The sequence below is a fragment of the Pagrus major genome, chromosome 6 (genome assembly GCF_040436345.1).
Source record: "Pagrus major chromosome 6, Pma_NU_1.0".
NCBI classification, from domain to species: Eukaryota; Metazoa; Chordata; class Actinopteri; order Spariformes; family Sparidae; genus Pagrus; species Pagrus major.
This window is the reverse complement of record NC_133220.1, coordinates 6,923,456-6,937,547: the sequence shown is the minus strand read 5'-3', so window position 1 is coordinate 6,937,547 and position 14,092 is coordinate 6,923,456. Positions and strand designations below refer to the sequence as shown.

The 14,092-nt window shown below is 40.0% G+C and overlaps 1 protein-coding gene across 8 annotated transcripts in view; it reads left to right on the top strand.

The window, feature by feature from the left end:
* slmapa (sarcolemma associated protein a) overlaps positions 1-14,092 on the top strand; it is a 55,787-nt gene that overhangs the window by 17,120 nt on the left and 24,575 nt on the right. For 7 of the 8 annotated variants that reach the window (XM_073468708.1, XM_073468712.1, XM_073468713.1 and 4 more), the window contains exons 2-4: positions 1,272-1,419; positions 3,026-3,098; positions 12,789-12,825. In XM_073468708.1, the coding sequence (XP_073324809.1) occupies positions 1,272-1,419; positions 3,026-3,098; positions 12,789-12,825 (258 nt within the window). Of the gene's footprint in view, positions 1-1,271; positions 1,420-3,025; positions 3,099-6,626; positions 6,717-12,788; positions 12,826-14,092 lie in introns of those variants that run through there. The other variant, XM_073468710.1, reaches the window with a different exon arrangement.

The window sequence follows — 14,092 nt, the reverse complement described above, 5'->3', positions numbered from 1 at the left end:
GCTCCAAGTGCTGACGGGAGGGAAATAGTAATGAGTTTATTGTGAATGGAGTAACAAATCAGAATCAGCAAATACAAATAACCTCTTTTATCTAATAGAGCTTGATAGTCAGTCAGAGTTGCTGACAGTTTGTCCTGGTGGCCAGGTGCAGTACTGCAACAACAACAACAACAACAAAAAACATGCAGTTAAGAAAGCATTTTCTGACAGGCTTTTTTCAATTCTTAAAGATGTTTTTTAAAGTAGGACTGTTGACAGGATACCTTGAAAGGCAGACAATGTCAATTTTTGCTCTCTTTTTAGACCATAAAGGTTTTATATTTCTTGGATATATACCTTGGAAAAGAATGCATTGTAATCTCAGTGTAACGTCAACGGAACAAATCCGGGGGCAGTCACTGCCTGCATGCAGCCTCATCAGACTACATGGTGTGACTCCCACCCGGAAACTTAAGCTGTATGCTGTTAGTAACATGTGCAAAGATAGGCACAACATGCTGATTGGTGTGCGAGACAGTCACACTATGGCGAGCGCAAATGGAGCTGGAAGACTTGCGTCCCTAAAATCAGTTGTTTAGGAACAATTGACGCTCCTGATCATCTACAACAGCAACAGAGAGAGAGGGTTGTGGCTAAGACAAGGATGGTGTGTTGGCGTTGCTCCACTGTTGAGCAATACAAGGTTGTTTAGGTGCACAAGTTTGACTTTTTATTAGTCTATTTATATTTTCAATTTGACAGTATAAGGATGTGCCTTTTGGGAAGGTGTTTGTTCGGTGTTCGTGCATTGTAAAACAGAAATGTTTAATGTTCCTGATTATGCAATGAAATAGTAAACCGAAGTTGCAAGTGGGCGTAATGCTACCTCGTCCACATCAAGAGGATTTTATCTGTCTATGATACTTTCACCACTGTCTGTTCAACGTAAATGAAAAGAAACATAGTCTAGATACATTCGTTTTTTTTCTCCTGCTGAACCGAACTCTCACCTACACCGGGTTATGAACCGAACCGTAACTTCTGTGTACACTCTGGAAACGGCAGCTCTTGGCTGCTGTCATTCAGCATAAGTACTATTGACCGTTGTTAAATTTCATTATGAGCTGCGGCTGAATGTTTACTGTCATCCTGTATCATATTTTTTCTGTGATTTGAACTTAATTCTGTTTCATCTCAGCAAATATAATCGTCCGTTGTCTTCACATGGTTCTGACCTGCTGTCTGTTGTCCTCGCATGGTTCTGACCTGCTGTGTTTTTCTGTGTGTTTCAGTTCTACCTGCAGGACACTAAAAGCAGCAACGGGACGTTCATCAACAGCCAGAGGTTGAGTCGCGGCTCAGAGGAGAGTCCGCCCTGCGAGGTTCTCTCCGGCGACATCATTCAGTTTGGCGTCGACGTCACTGAGAACACACGCAAAGGTATGTACGCAATATATTTCCACACAGTAACGTATTAAGATTAGTAATTTCAGTACACTCAAACTCTGTTTCACAGGATGCTGAGAGAGATGCAGAAAGGAAAGAATCAAAGAGAGTAGACAAGAGAAATGTTTTTCTGTCCTCTACCAGCCTTGTAGTTAATGATGCACACATACAACGGTGAAATAAATTACACTTGACTAAACCTCAAGGGTACCTTAGGGCTCATTTTGCTTAGGTCATAGACAACATGCTGTGCATAATAGATATTGAGGTCAAATTTTCAGCTCCACTAATATCCTTTTATTCTGGACCCAATGTGCATTCAACCTGCATTGGACCTCATTCATATTTAGAGTATTTAGACTACTGTTAAAGGTTACTCTGTTCACATCACTTTTTCAGAATGACTCCAGTCTACAGTTCCAAACATAGCACAGATAAACCATAGGATTGCGTAAAATTACATAGATAAAATCAGCACAAAATACACAGATACAGCCCCTTTTTCTCAGGAAGAGTGTAATGATACTTTGTGTGTTGGCAGGTTTTAGCTCTTCAACTAGAAATCATGGGTCCTTTACTTTTTTGCCGTCCAGTTTAAAATTTTTACATGCATTTTTCTATTGTTCTGGACAGCAATTGGTTTCCATTTATTAACAATATAAAAATAAGTTGGCAGATTCTTGAAACATGCTGGAATTATGTTATCCATCACAACAAAGGTATCAGTTCATTGTGGTTACCATTGTTAAGTTTCCATATTGTTGTGACTCGTATCCAGGTATCAAACTGACCTTGGGCAAGGCACTGCACCAGGATTGCAGTGTGTGCATCTTGTATGTGGGTAAAAAATCTAAGTCTCAATTGGACAAAAGCATAGTCCAATTGAATGTAACGTGAACAGTGAAACGGGAAGCTTTGGGCAAGAGGGAGCACACACACAGTGACAACACGCATGTTTCTGTTGAACATAGCAATCACTGGAAGAATGTATAAATCAGTACTGAGATCAGTTGTTTAGGTTTTGCACCCCCACATCAACATGACAACGCTCTGGGACAAAAATGTCTTGTATTGTAAACAGTGCAGCACTGTCTTATAGTCTTATAGTCAGCATCAGCTTTAACATGTGTCACTAGCTGCGGTTACTCGGACAATATTTCTTAAAGCCAAATGAAATTATTCCGATTTAAGATTCCATCTTAACTGTGTGCATGGACTTAAGAGTTTACATGGTTATTAGGAGCATATATTTTCCCATTCAACGGATTAGCAAGGGTTTAAACCACCCCTCTAAACCTGATTAGGAATTCCTTCTGATGAAGCCAAATTGGGCCAGTCTCTGAGCTATATTTACGATAATCAGAGGAATATGAGGGTTCGTGTGAACACAGCTACTCTGTCCATCTGAATGGTGTAAAATTAAAAAAAGTAAACAAACGTTTTTCATTGGTACTGGTGTATTTCAGGACTTCTCTCCACATGTTCACTGACCATGAAGAATTAAATTGTAAATTTCTCCCAACATGATGTTGACTCAGAACTGACCACCATTACTCAAGTGTTGTACATTAACATGGTGGTTGTCTGTCTGTTTTTCCAGTCACTCATGGCTGCATCGTGTCAACAATCAAACTCTTCCTACCTGATGGGATGGAGGCACGCCGACGAAGCGAGTAAGCAGTCTCATTGGTTAATGCTGATCCATGAATCTGTCATATTGATCCCTCAGAAACTGTCACAAACTGTCTCAGTGGTTAGACGGCTTCATTATCATTGGACAGAATGAACCAGTGGGTGGATATTAATAGTTCTCTGGTTACTGTAAATGATTGTGTTACTGCCTGTCTGGCTGTTATTACACACACACAAATGCACAAAGTTTCTGCTTGCATGGTGATGTGATTAGTGTCAGTCTAGTTGTTGATGGGGACAGTCATTTTGTTAATGAGCTGTGAGGGAAATGGTGTGTGTTTGTTTGTGTTCCTGTTTTTGATCTTTATGACAACATTTAAGAAGCTGCTGTTGATGGTTGATGAGGGGTCATTTAATGTTTACATGAATTCATGCTGAGGGTTTGAGAAAGAACATATTCTGTTCACACATTGTTGTACTTTGTGTGTGTGTGTGTGTGTGTGTGTGTGTGTGTGTGTGTGTGTGTGTGTGTGTGTGTGTGTGTGTGTGTGTGTGTGTGTGTGTGTGTGTGTGTGTGTGTGTGTGTGTGTGTGTGTGTGTGTGTGTGTGTGTTTGTACAGTTAAATGCAGACCAGCAGCTGACCCAGCATGGAACTTCCTACTGTATTGGGAGTCCCACCTGTGTGTGTTTGTGTGTGTCTGCGAGTTTGTAATTGGCTGCTGTAGTTGCCATGTGGAATCTGTGTGTGTGTGTGATGCCGGGGCAAGGTGCCATGGTGGGCAGTGCCATCTGCTGCCCTGCTGTCCAGCTTTCAGTCTGGAAAACACAGACGAGCATCCTGACCTACATGAATACAGACTGAAAGAAAGAGTTCTGGGACAGTTCTGCTTCTGCGGTTTGTGATGAACAAGAGTTGATTTACACTCTTTTGACCATTTACACATTTCATCTTATTTTAGCTCAGTTTTTAGTCTCTATCAACTCCTGAAGGAAATATCTGGCTGTTCAGGTGCTAAATGTTCCAAGAAGTTCACAAGCTAGTTGCTAACTGCGTCTGTTTGGCTTTTGGTTCTGAGATGGGAGTGTACATTGGCAAATATCGGCGCTTTTTTCGCTGAAAAGGACACTGTAAGAGCAGGAAGAGGGAACCAAAATGGTGGAGTTGAGCTCTGTGAAGCCAAGGAGGGCTGCAGATGCAGGTGATGATTCTCTGTAGGTTCCTCACTACAAGCAACATGACATTTGATGCATTATTATTAAATAAATTATAGATTTTAACCAGAGAAAACACAAGCATGTCTACATGTTCAGGGCTGAATCGTATGAAACAACTTGTTAATAAAATAGGTTGTTTGCAGTCACTTCGTTCAAATGAGATTCAGATGGAGGGCAGAATAGACAATATGGAGTAAAGTTACTTATCGTTGCTACATTTTGTTTTATTAATACTTACAGAGGCATAAACTCCAGCGAAGTAAAGGAAAAAAACAATAACTTTAACTTCCCAAAGGATGGAAACGAGCATTATCCGACTCCATTCCTCCCTGCGACAGACGAACATCTGGGCAACTTTCGGTAATGCAAACCAAAAGCATTTTGAGAGTTTGTTGAAGTGCTTCCTGTATTTCATCAAGGAATCTTGTGTGTATCACTACATGTATCTCTACATGTCAATAATCACTTCCTGCCCTCCATTTGCACTTGCAATGATGTGACATCACGTGTAAACAAGCTACTTGAAGGATTATTTTTGCAAAGGTTTGTTGCAAGACTGGTCAAATATGCAGCAGCAGTGAGCTGCTTTGATGAAGACTTGTGGCCGCTCATTTTATCATGGATTAACTCGAACCACAAAGACATCATCAATGTTAACATCACCTTCTTATTCAGCTAGTGGTGTTTGGCAGTGTAGCCTCACAATTTATCATATTTAAAACATGTGCGCACAGATAAATAGTACACAAATAAACAAATAGTAAATGGCCCAGTTAATATAATCTTCATGCAGTTAAACTTTTATTGATTAATCAGTCGTTATTTAATTATAAACATCCCTTTTCAGGACAATATGTCCAAAATTACACCATCGTATGCTGAAATATCAGTGATTCCACTCACCGTCACAAATCCAAGTAATATTAACTTTCTCCAGCATGTCATGTTTTTTAGTTAATGTACATTTTCTTTAATCAAGGACAGCCCTACTTCTAACTGTATTTAAGTCTATGCGGCCCTGTCTCTATAATGTGCTGCTGGAGAGAGAGAGGGAGAGTGATGTGAAGCTAAATCAGACAGTTTTATTAATAGCTGAAGAATGTCTCTGCTCCCTGGTGTTAGCATTAACTATCTGGAGGTCTGCCAGTTGCAGCTTTGTAAAGTCGTCGTCTGTGTGTGAGCAGAGCATCTGCATTTATACAGGAGACAAAATCTATGCCTGAAAACTTCATCTCAAGGTTTTTTTTTCATCACAACTATGAAGGTGTGACCCTGAAGCATACAAAGAAAGATGAAGTGACCTTTTGAGCTCTGCTCTTTTCTGAAGGGTTTAAATGTTCTTCTAAAACATGTAGTAGCGGTGTCTTTTCATTAGCTGAAGTCTGGAGCTCCTCCAGCCACTTCCTTTAGATTTTATGTAGAATAAAAAGCAGTGACAGACAAAAAAGTGTGTGAACACACCCATATTACTGTGTTTTCCATCTAACTCAAAACACCTGCCGTGACATCATTGATTGGGGCGTGGCCAGAGAAGTTTGAAAACGTGCAGCAGCTTTCTGCTGCTGTGATTCAGTGTGGAGTCATTCTTTCACTTCATTATTATTAATGTGGTGACACATCAAGTGGAGAACAGTACAAAAAGATCCACTTAACAAGTTAGCACAAGTGATTTACAGCTCTGGCTCTGCTTTATTTGATGTTTCACAGTTCCAGTTTCTGTGCAGGAAACGTGACTTTTATCTGGTGAAAATATGAAGCTGTAATAGAATTCAGACCTGTTTCAGGTTTAACCACCAGTGTTTATCTACAGTCACTGCTTTGTTCGTGACAGTACCTCTCCTTTGTTTTCTCTTATCAGTGTTATCACTTGACATATTTCCTTAAACCACACACACTGTCACACACACACTCATGGTCAAGTGGTGAGATGGGATGTTTCGTTTCCACACCCACTGCTCTCCCAGGTGAGTGGAGCTTTTCAATGTTATAAACGGATGAGACTTAGAAAAATGATGACTCCACCCCCTCATCCAGTGGCAGGTTAATTATCCAGCACACCCGTAGCCTCCCACATACCATAAAGGCAGTGAAGAGCTATAGCTGCTGCAGACAGGAGTTCGTTTCCTCACACTGAGTGCCAGGAGAGGTGGAGCTACAGTAACTTGCACGAGTTAAAAGAGGAAAATCATCTGTTTTGCTCGGAGGAGAGGAGGAGCAAAGAGTAGAAAGAAAGAAAGTTTGTGTTATGGGATGACTTCATTCACGCTGTGGAAAAGAGAGGAGTCAGCTGTTCAGCCTGAAACTAGTAGAGAAAATGAAGTTACAAGGAAGGATCCATTTTCTCACTGTAGTAGCTGAGTCAGGCTGAGATAGAGGCCGAACAGTGAACTTTGTCCTGTGACAAATCACCAGCGGCCGGACACACAGGAAGAAGTCCTGACAGGTAACGTCTCTGCTGTTCAGAATCTTTACCAGGATTTTTAGGTTCACGCGGTTCTGATCAGGCCAGGACATGCTGCTGATTGTTCATTGAGCTTTATAGCTAAATATTATTGTGGTGAAGATTTGTGTTTCAACACAATAGAAGCTTGAATGGATGATTATATTTGTTTAGGAGGCAGCAGATGATCTAAATCCTGTCATAAAATGAAGCTGGAAGTTTGATGTGCTTGACACTTGCTGCAGGATATACAACACAGCGCTGGTTTCTTTTGGTGTGTTCAGGTGATTGACTCATAGGAGTCAAGATAGTTAAAGCGAGGGATGCAACGATTATAGATTTTGATGGTACGATTATAGTCTCAGGAAAAATCCAGTTTCATGGCTTCACAGTGTTTTTAACAGTTGCTGCCTTTGGAAACACAAATAATACAGAAACCAAATAATACAGTACAAAATGATGAATATAAATAAACAAAGAGTCGGGTCAAATCAAGTTTTAATAGGCTGAAAATGAAGAGAGAAATCAAAAGCAACTCTTATGTAGGTCTAATGCCCTTGAAGTGATTATGTCTCTGTGATGACTGTTAATTATCCAAAATGCTTCCATACCGTTAACTTAAGGCATTTTTAGTCCCTCTTCCTTTTTTTTTAATCTGTAGGCCCCCTCAAATACAAATGAGGAGCTTCACTGTTGTGACAGCACTTGCAAGTTTGCTTACATGAACTTGTTGCTGCACGACATTTTGAACTGGTGCACCAGGTTTGTGTTCGTTCCGCCTGCAGGTTGTGACTAACCCATGACTTGGATATTAATCGCTGTTGTTGCTTTTCTGTTTTTTGACTAATTGATCGATCCACCTCTGGTTTTAGCACTAGTATTAATGCATTGATTCAATAGCTTGCCTATTGACAGATTGAAATATAAACAGGTTTTTGACACAGTGACACGTGTCACTTGATTTTATAGCAAACTTTATAGCAAACTTTTTGTAAAAGAAGAAGTAAAGAAGAAAATAAATCTAAGACAGTTTAAGCTTCTGGTTCTCTACAGTTTTTTGATAGTCAGTGATCCAGAGTCCGGACATTTTTCTCTCAGTGCCAATAAGCAATAAGTTTGATGCTGAGCCATGTGTGGGACAGTTAAAAATGTTCTCGAACACAGCCTCACAAGTTGTCCAAGGCTGGTCTGAGTTGTGGTGTGATTGTAAAACTTCAAATTCAGTGGTAGAAATATCTGAGCAAGGCACAGATGGAAACTACTGCCAGTGTTTTCCATCATCAGTCTCTGCTGGACTGCATGCAGAACACACTCAGCTAAATCTGATGTGGATGACTGATTCCTGTGGACCGGCTGCTCTTTGTGTGTGTGTGTGTGTGTGTGTGTGGGCAGACCTGATGTTCTTGTGAGCCATAGTTGAAGTGCTGTAAATTTAGGTCATGTTATACAGTGGAATTTTTTCCATATGAAAAAAATGTTCCTTTTTAAATATGTGATATTTTGGAGCAGTGCCGGTCTGGTCTTTGCAGTGAGTGTTTGATGATGACTGAAAATGAGTGATTTGTTTGATGTAGACGGAGCCTGCTGTGGACACCTGCTGTGGGGCTTTGAGTTCAGCTTTTTAACTCACTCTGAAGGTTGAGCCTCTATGCAACAGAGGTCTGTGGTCTAGTGTGCTGACTAGACCAGGAGATGTTGTGGTTAGGGTCTCAAACCCATAGACCACGAGGGTGCCCAAACACTTGTTCCATTGTTGTTAGTCAAACAACTGTTTACTTCTGTGTCCTACCAAACAGCACATGACAACACTAAGAGTCTACAGTCATGCCAGCAGCTCTGTGAGGCTCTACATGGGCACAGCAACAACATCAGCACAACAATGCTACCATGCTGATGTTTAATAGAAAGAATGTTTTACATGTTCACCATCAGTATCGGCTGATAAAGGCTTTAACATTAATGGGCATCGACCCAAAATGAGCATTTCTGCTGATAAGACTTACCGATAAGATGATGGTTTAATTATGCACACATGATGCGAACCGTTGATTTAAGTTTCCTTATTTTGCTCAGTGAATTTGTACATTTTTAAAAGCATTGTATGACTACCTCTGCCAGTGGGCCATCTCAATAAGACGAGGCATAATATTGTTAATTCCACTACAGGAGACACTCGTTTTGCTTTCCAATTACGTGGGAGGAAAAAAGTGCATGTAGCAGCATCAGCAATCCGCTAAAATTGGTTGCAAAATATCCACACATTGGATATTGGCAAAAATCCAATATTGTGCATCTCTATTCACCATAATATTTTAGTGTATTGGTGCGCTAACATTTACTAGTTGGCACCAAACATAAAGTACAGACGAGGCTAATGGGATTGTCATTAATTTTGCTGGTATTTGTCCTAGGGCTATAACTACTGATTAATCAATTTCTCTGCCATTACAATCAATCTGATTGTCTTTGTCTGCCTAATTGTTAGTTTTTTATGCCATTTTAGAAGGGCTGCAAATTAACCATGAAAGTCCTATATATACATTGCATCGTATGCACTTTGATAAGATGTAACAAAGCCTACATGTATGGTCCCTGTCAAATGAACTGATGAATACAAATAACATGATGCTGCGAGATGAAAAATCGGGTGATCTCCAAAGTTATTTTTAATTCATCCTGAGAATCCATCTGAAAATCCATCCAATTGTTGTGGATGCATTTCACTAAAAGCCTCATGTGAACCTCATGGGGGTGTAGGAGGAAACGAGGCCGTCTCAAAATTCATTACATTCATTCATGTATCGAAATTATGAATGTCTGTACAAATTTTCTTGGCAATCCATTTAACAGTGTAAATATTTCAGTCTGGACCAAAGTGGTCGACTGAACACTACCATCCCTGAAGAGATGCTACAAGCATGGCCAAAGAGGATGAGGTCGGTCCCACTGTTGCTTTATTTCATGACCTACATCTGACACATCCTTGTTTGTAAAATACTCTGGAAGCACATGTAAAAACCTAGCAATGAGTCAACTTCATAAATTCAGGTTATGTGAAGCCCCAGGTTACAGGTTACAAGAAAAGAAGAGCTTACTTGCTGGTAAATGTATTATTTCACATTTGCCCTGGATAAAAGGCCAAAAAAAAATGTATTTCTTACACTGTTGTTCAAAATTACAGCCAGTTTCATTCAATCTGTCCTGTATGTAGTATCTCTTTGCAAAGCATTCTGCATGTATAACTTTTGTAACCATCACTTTTTAATGATTTAATTTTTTTTTACAGTGTGTAAAAGATGCTGCCTGAGATGATCTGCTCTCACAGCTCACAGAGACTTATTTAAAAGATAAAAGATGAAAGAGTGAAGTCTGTAGGACAACTTTCTGAGGAGGATTATTTCCTGGAGGACATTTGAGGTTCTTTCTGTCAGTGTCAGGTGATCAACAGACAGCGGAGCTCAATGTTAATGCAGCTCTGATATAAAAACGCTGAACTCAGCACAGTGACATCACCGAAGGTCTCTGGTGTTTACTGTGATGGATGATTTTGGTCTCTGGAAGTAGTTTGTCACACTGGAGGAGAACAGCAGCAGCAGTAACTGATCTCTGTAGAGAACCTGCACTGCTGGTGCTAGAAGTACTAAAGACCTTTTAAATTATTGGCTTATCCTTTGAGGCGTCTTTTACCCAATTCACTTACCGAAGCTTTGGCCTTGAGTTCAAAGCAGCGATCGCTAATGAAAGTACTTATCCCACCGAACTCCTTTATTTTCTGGCGAGGTCTCCGCTTTTGTAGATTCATTAAAAAGACCAGGGTTTTAGCGCTAGCAACTTTTTTTGGCTTTTGTTTTACTCTACCTTCAGTTTGTTAGTTTGTCTCTTTCTTGCCGTCTCTTGTTCTATTCCTGAAGTAGAAAAACATTATGAGATTATAACCAGGATTTGCCAGAGCTATTTATAAAGTCTTCCTTAAGTATTTAATAACAACCAGCTACTCTCAAACTTCTGATTTACGAAATCTGGTTACATCATTAAAACTTGTGGAATGTCTTTGTGTGTAAAGGCCTCAGCAATGTCTTAATCGGTAACATAACTTCCAAAAATAAAGTTCTGACAGACAAAAGCAGTGTATTTAAATCGCCTCACAATCCAGTTGTGGGTGAGAACAAGTAGTCGTATTTGTCAGATTTTTGAACTGTTCCAGGGTGTTTACGACCTCCCGCCCTATCAGCTGGGATGGACTCCATCCCCTGCAACCTTACAAATGATATATGCGTGTATTTGAATGTTGTTAATTTTATTATTAATGGCGTCAGTACACAGGTATTTCAAGTATTTGAATATGAATGTCTTAAGTGTTGTGTTATGGATCAAGAGAAAGTTGTGTCATTTCTTGCTAGTTGCCGTTGAAGCCGTTGGAGTCTCCACCGCTCCTGCTGGTTGGTCGTTACACATTAACAGAGTAGGCTTTTATTTTTATGAGAGTCAAGTTTACCTTCATTCCTGAACTCTGACTGTTCCCAGGTAAATGCTGGGTTATCTTCACCCCCACTAAAACAAACCCATGTGACCTTGTGTTGTTGTACTTTAGATAATATATCCACTGATGTAGGGCAGAAACTGAAGGTGGCCAATTTTCCCGACAGTGTGACTCAGATGTGTTGTTGGTTTAATGCTGTGAGAGCAAAAACCTCGCATGGAGTCTCCTCTTTTTCTAGTTGTTGTATCAAAGATAAAATGGAATATGGTTGATCAGATATTTTGTGTTGCTTTTTGGCTGGTTACTTTAATCTTAATCTCTTCTCATTTCCGTGTTTAAATCACTGCTATACAGTCAAGAAAGGGACCTCAGCTCATGTTACAAAGGCTATGAAAATACTGACAATTATACCTACTGGAAAAAAGTTATCTGTTTTTAAAATAAATGTTATGATTAACAATAAATCCAAAGCAGAATAACTACAGGTTCCTAATTCACACTTCAGTTATAGAGTGAATTTATTGATTGTACCTCTAAATTATGGAGTACTTTACATGATTTTAAAAGTGCACACATTTTCAGTTTTGAGTTTTTACCAGTGAAATTACTGCTTTCAGTAATCTAACCTTGATGAAATGGATACAAAGGTTTAATAAACCTAAATCCTCTTGATTATCAGGTTCTTACTCATCTTCCTCTTTGAATGCAGACGATTGCAGATGCCTTTGCAAAGCTTGTTCTGTTGTTTTGTTCTTCTCAAATGTCTCATTGCTTTACTTGCTACATGTGGTGATGTAATCCCATACTTTGCCTCTGCACTGAGCTCTGCACCTCACCCTACCGTGAATACAGCTAATCATGTGTAGAGAGCTTTACTTGTACTCTTGGGTCCTGATTGACTGGTGTATTATATGTGCACTTTTGTGATTGGTTGAGCTCGCTAAAGGCAAAAATTGTATAACTTGTCATTGGTAACGCTTACTCATTCTGAAAACTGGCCTCAGGCTGCTGTGTGAGTGAGCTGTCACATCCCTCACTGACTTTAAATGTACTTAAAGGAATCCCCGTCCAGCTTAATGATCAACGGACTGTGATTGATGTTAACTCGGTTCCACACAACAACCACAACACACTGATGTACCCTTTCTGCAAAGCTTGTTCATCTGTGTCCATTCGCTGCAGCGCTTCTTTTTAAAATTATACAATTGCTCTAGTTTGGTCTTGACTGAACATGATGGTCCTTTTTTAGGCTCTATTTGAAGCTGATGTTGAGCCTGGAAATTGAACGAGTCAATTAAGTAAATCAAACAAAATTTCAAAAGAATCATTGAAAATCAGTGTTTAAAACCAAAGAAAGCTTCACAGATATTTATAAGTCCTTGAAACAACGTGGAGTCGAGAAAGTCGAGGTTAGATTTCTCAGCGATGTGCTGAGATGAGGATTTTCTTTAACGAGAAGGTGAAAAACGAGTGTCACAAGACCTCAGAGAACCAATTTTTTTCCCACTCCTCTGTCGCCGTGGTTACTCCACGTGTCTTTCTTCCCTGCTGTTTCCATGGTGACAAACTGTTTTCTCCTCTCCTTCCTCTTTCAGTGTCATCCAGACTCCGTTACCACTACCTGTAGACAAGGTAAGAACAGAAACGTGTGTGTTGTTGTCGTCCCGTCCCGTGTGCATGTTGTTTGTCCCTGTCCAGATTTGTATGCTTGACGGAGCTCTGTGTGTGTGTGTGTGTGTGTTGGGGTAGATGGCACACACTAGTACACTTTGGACACACATGCGCATACACACACACCCAGAGAGTGGAGTAGTCAGCTGATAGAGGAATGCAGGGATTGCTGCCAGTTTCTGCTGCTGCACGACAGAAGTCTTTTAATGTGGTTTAGGGGGCAACGTTTTTTTCCCACCATTCACTCCGAGTGCTTTGTGACTTGTGGTGTCTAAAACTACTTAAATTTCAACTGTAATCAGATTGCATTTATTTGTCTGTGACAGCATACATATTTACTCTGTAAATGAACCGGCCTGTGTTCTTCTTTGAGAAAAAATGAGAAACCAACAGGAAGAAAATAGTATTTGACATGTTTTGGTTTCATGGCGGCGCCCCCTACTTTTACTTTAATTTGTACAATTCTGGTATCTGTCTTTGTAGATCAAGACCTTATCTTAATAAAGGCAGTCAAATTTTGAATGAAGCAGTAACGTGATCACAGACAGAGCAGACAGACACACAGAGCCAGACAGCAGCTACTCGCCACAGGAGCCACAACAACCCACATCAGCTTTCCTGCAAAGTCTCCTGCTTATCTAACTTACATGAACCACATCTTGTCCTGCACCTTAGCAAGTTGAGCCATCAAAGAAAACATTCACCAGGGAAAAGTGAACCACTAATGTCAGTTTGCAGGCTAGATGGTTAATTAGCTGCTCAGCTGCAGCACGTTAAACAGCTTGTTAACCCACCTGCAAATGTCACTCCGGTCTAATTAGATGCTGGTGTGGTCATTACTCTTCGTACCACTAACAACACACTGTCTGGCCATGACATGTGGGCTACATGTATCATTAACATTCACTTAAAAAAAACATGTTAACATTGCGGTTGACTAGTCTGTGATTTTTGAGTTGAACTTGAGATGATGATGGTTCATCAGAGTTAATCATCAGTGTCCCATATGTCTTGTTCTGTGAGCGGAGCTTAAAGTGGGTGCTGATGCTGTAGGATCAGGAAGAAGAAGGCTTGTTTAGACGACATTTAAGGTCACGTTGGGAACATTTTAATGTAGACAAATCATTTTTATAAGTTACAGACCTTTTATAAAAATAAAAGGTGCAGGATAAAAGTATTCTTTTCCTTAAGAACAATTATCATGATTATAAATTAATCAAAATGATTG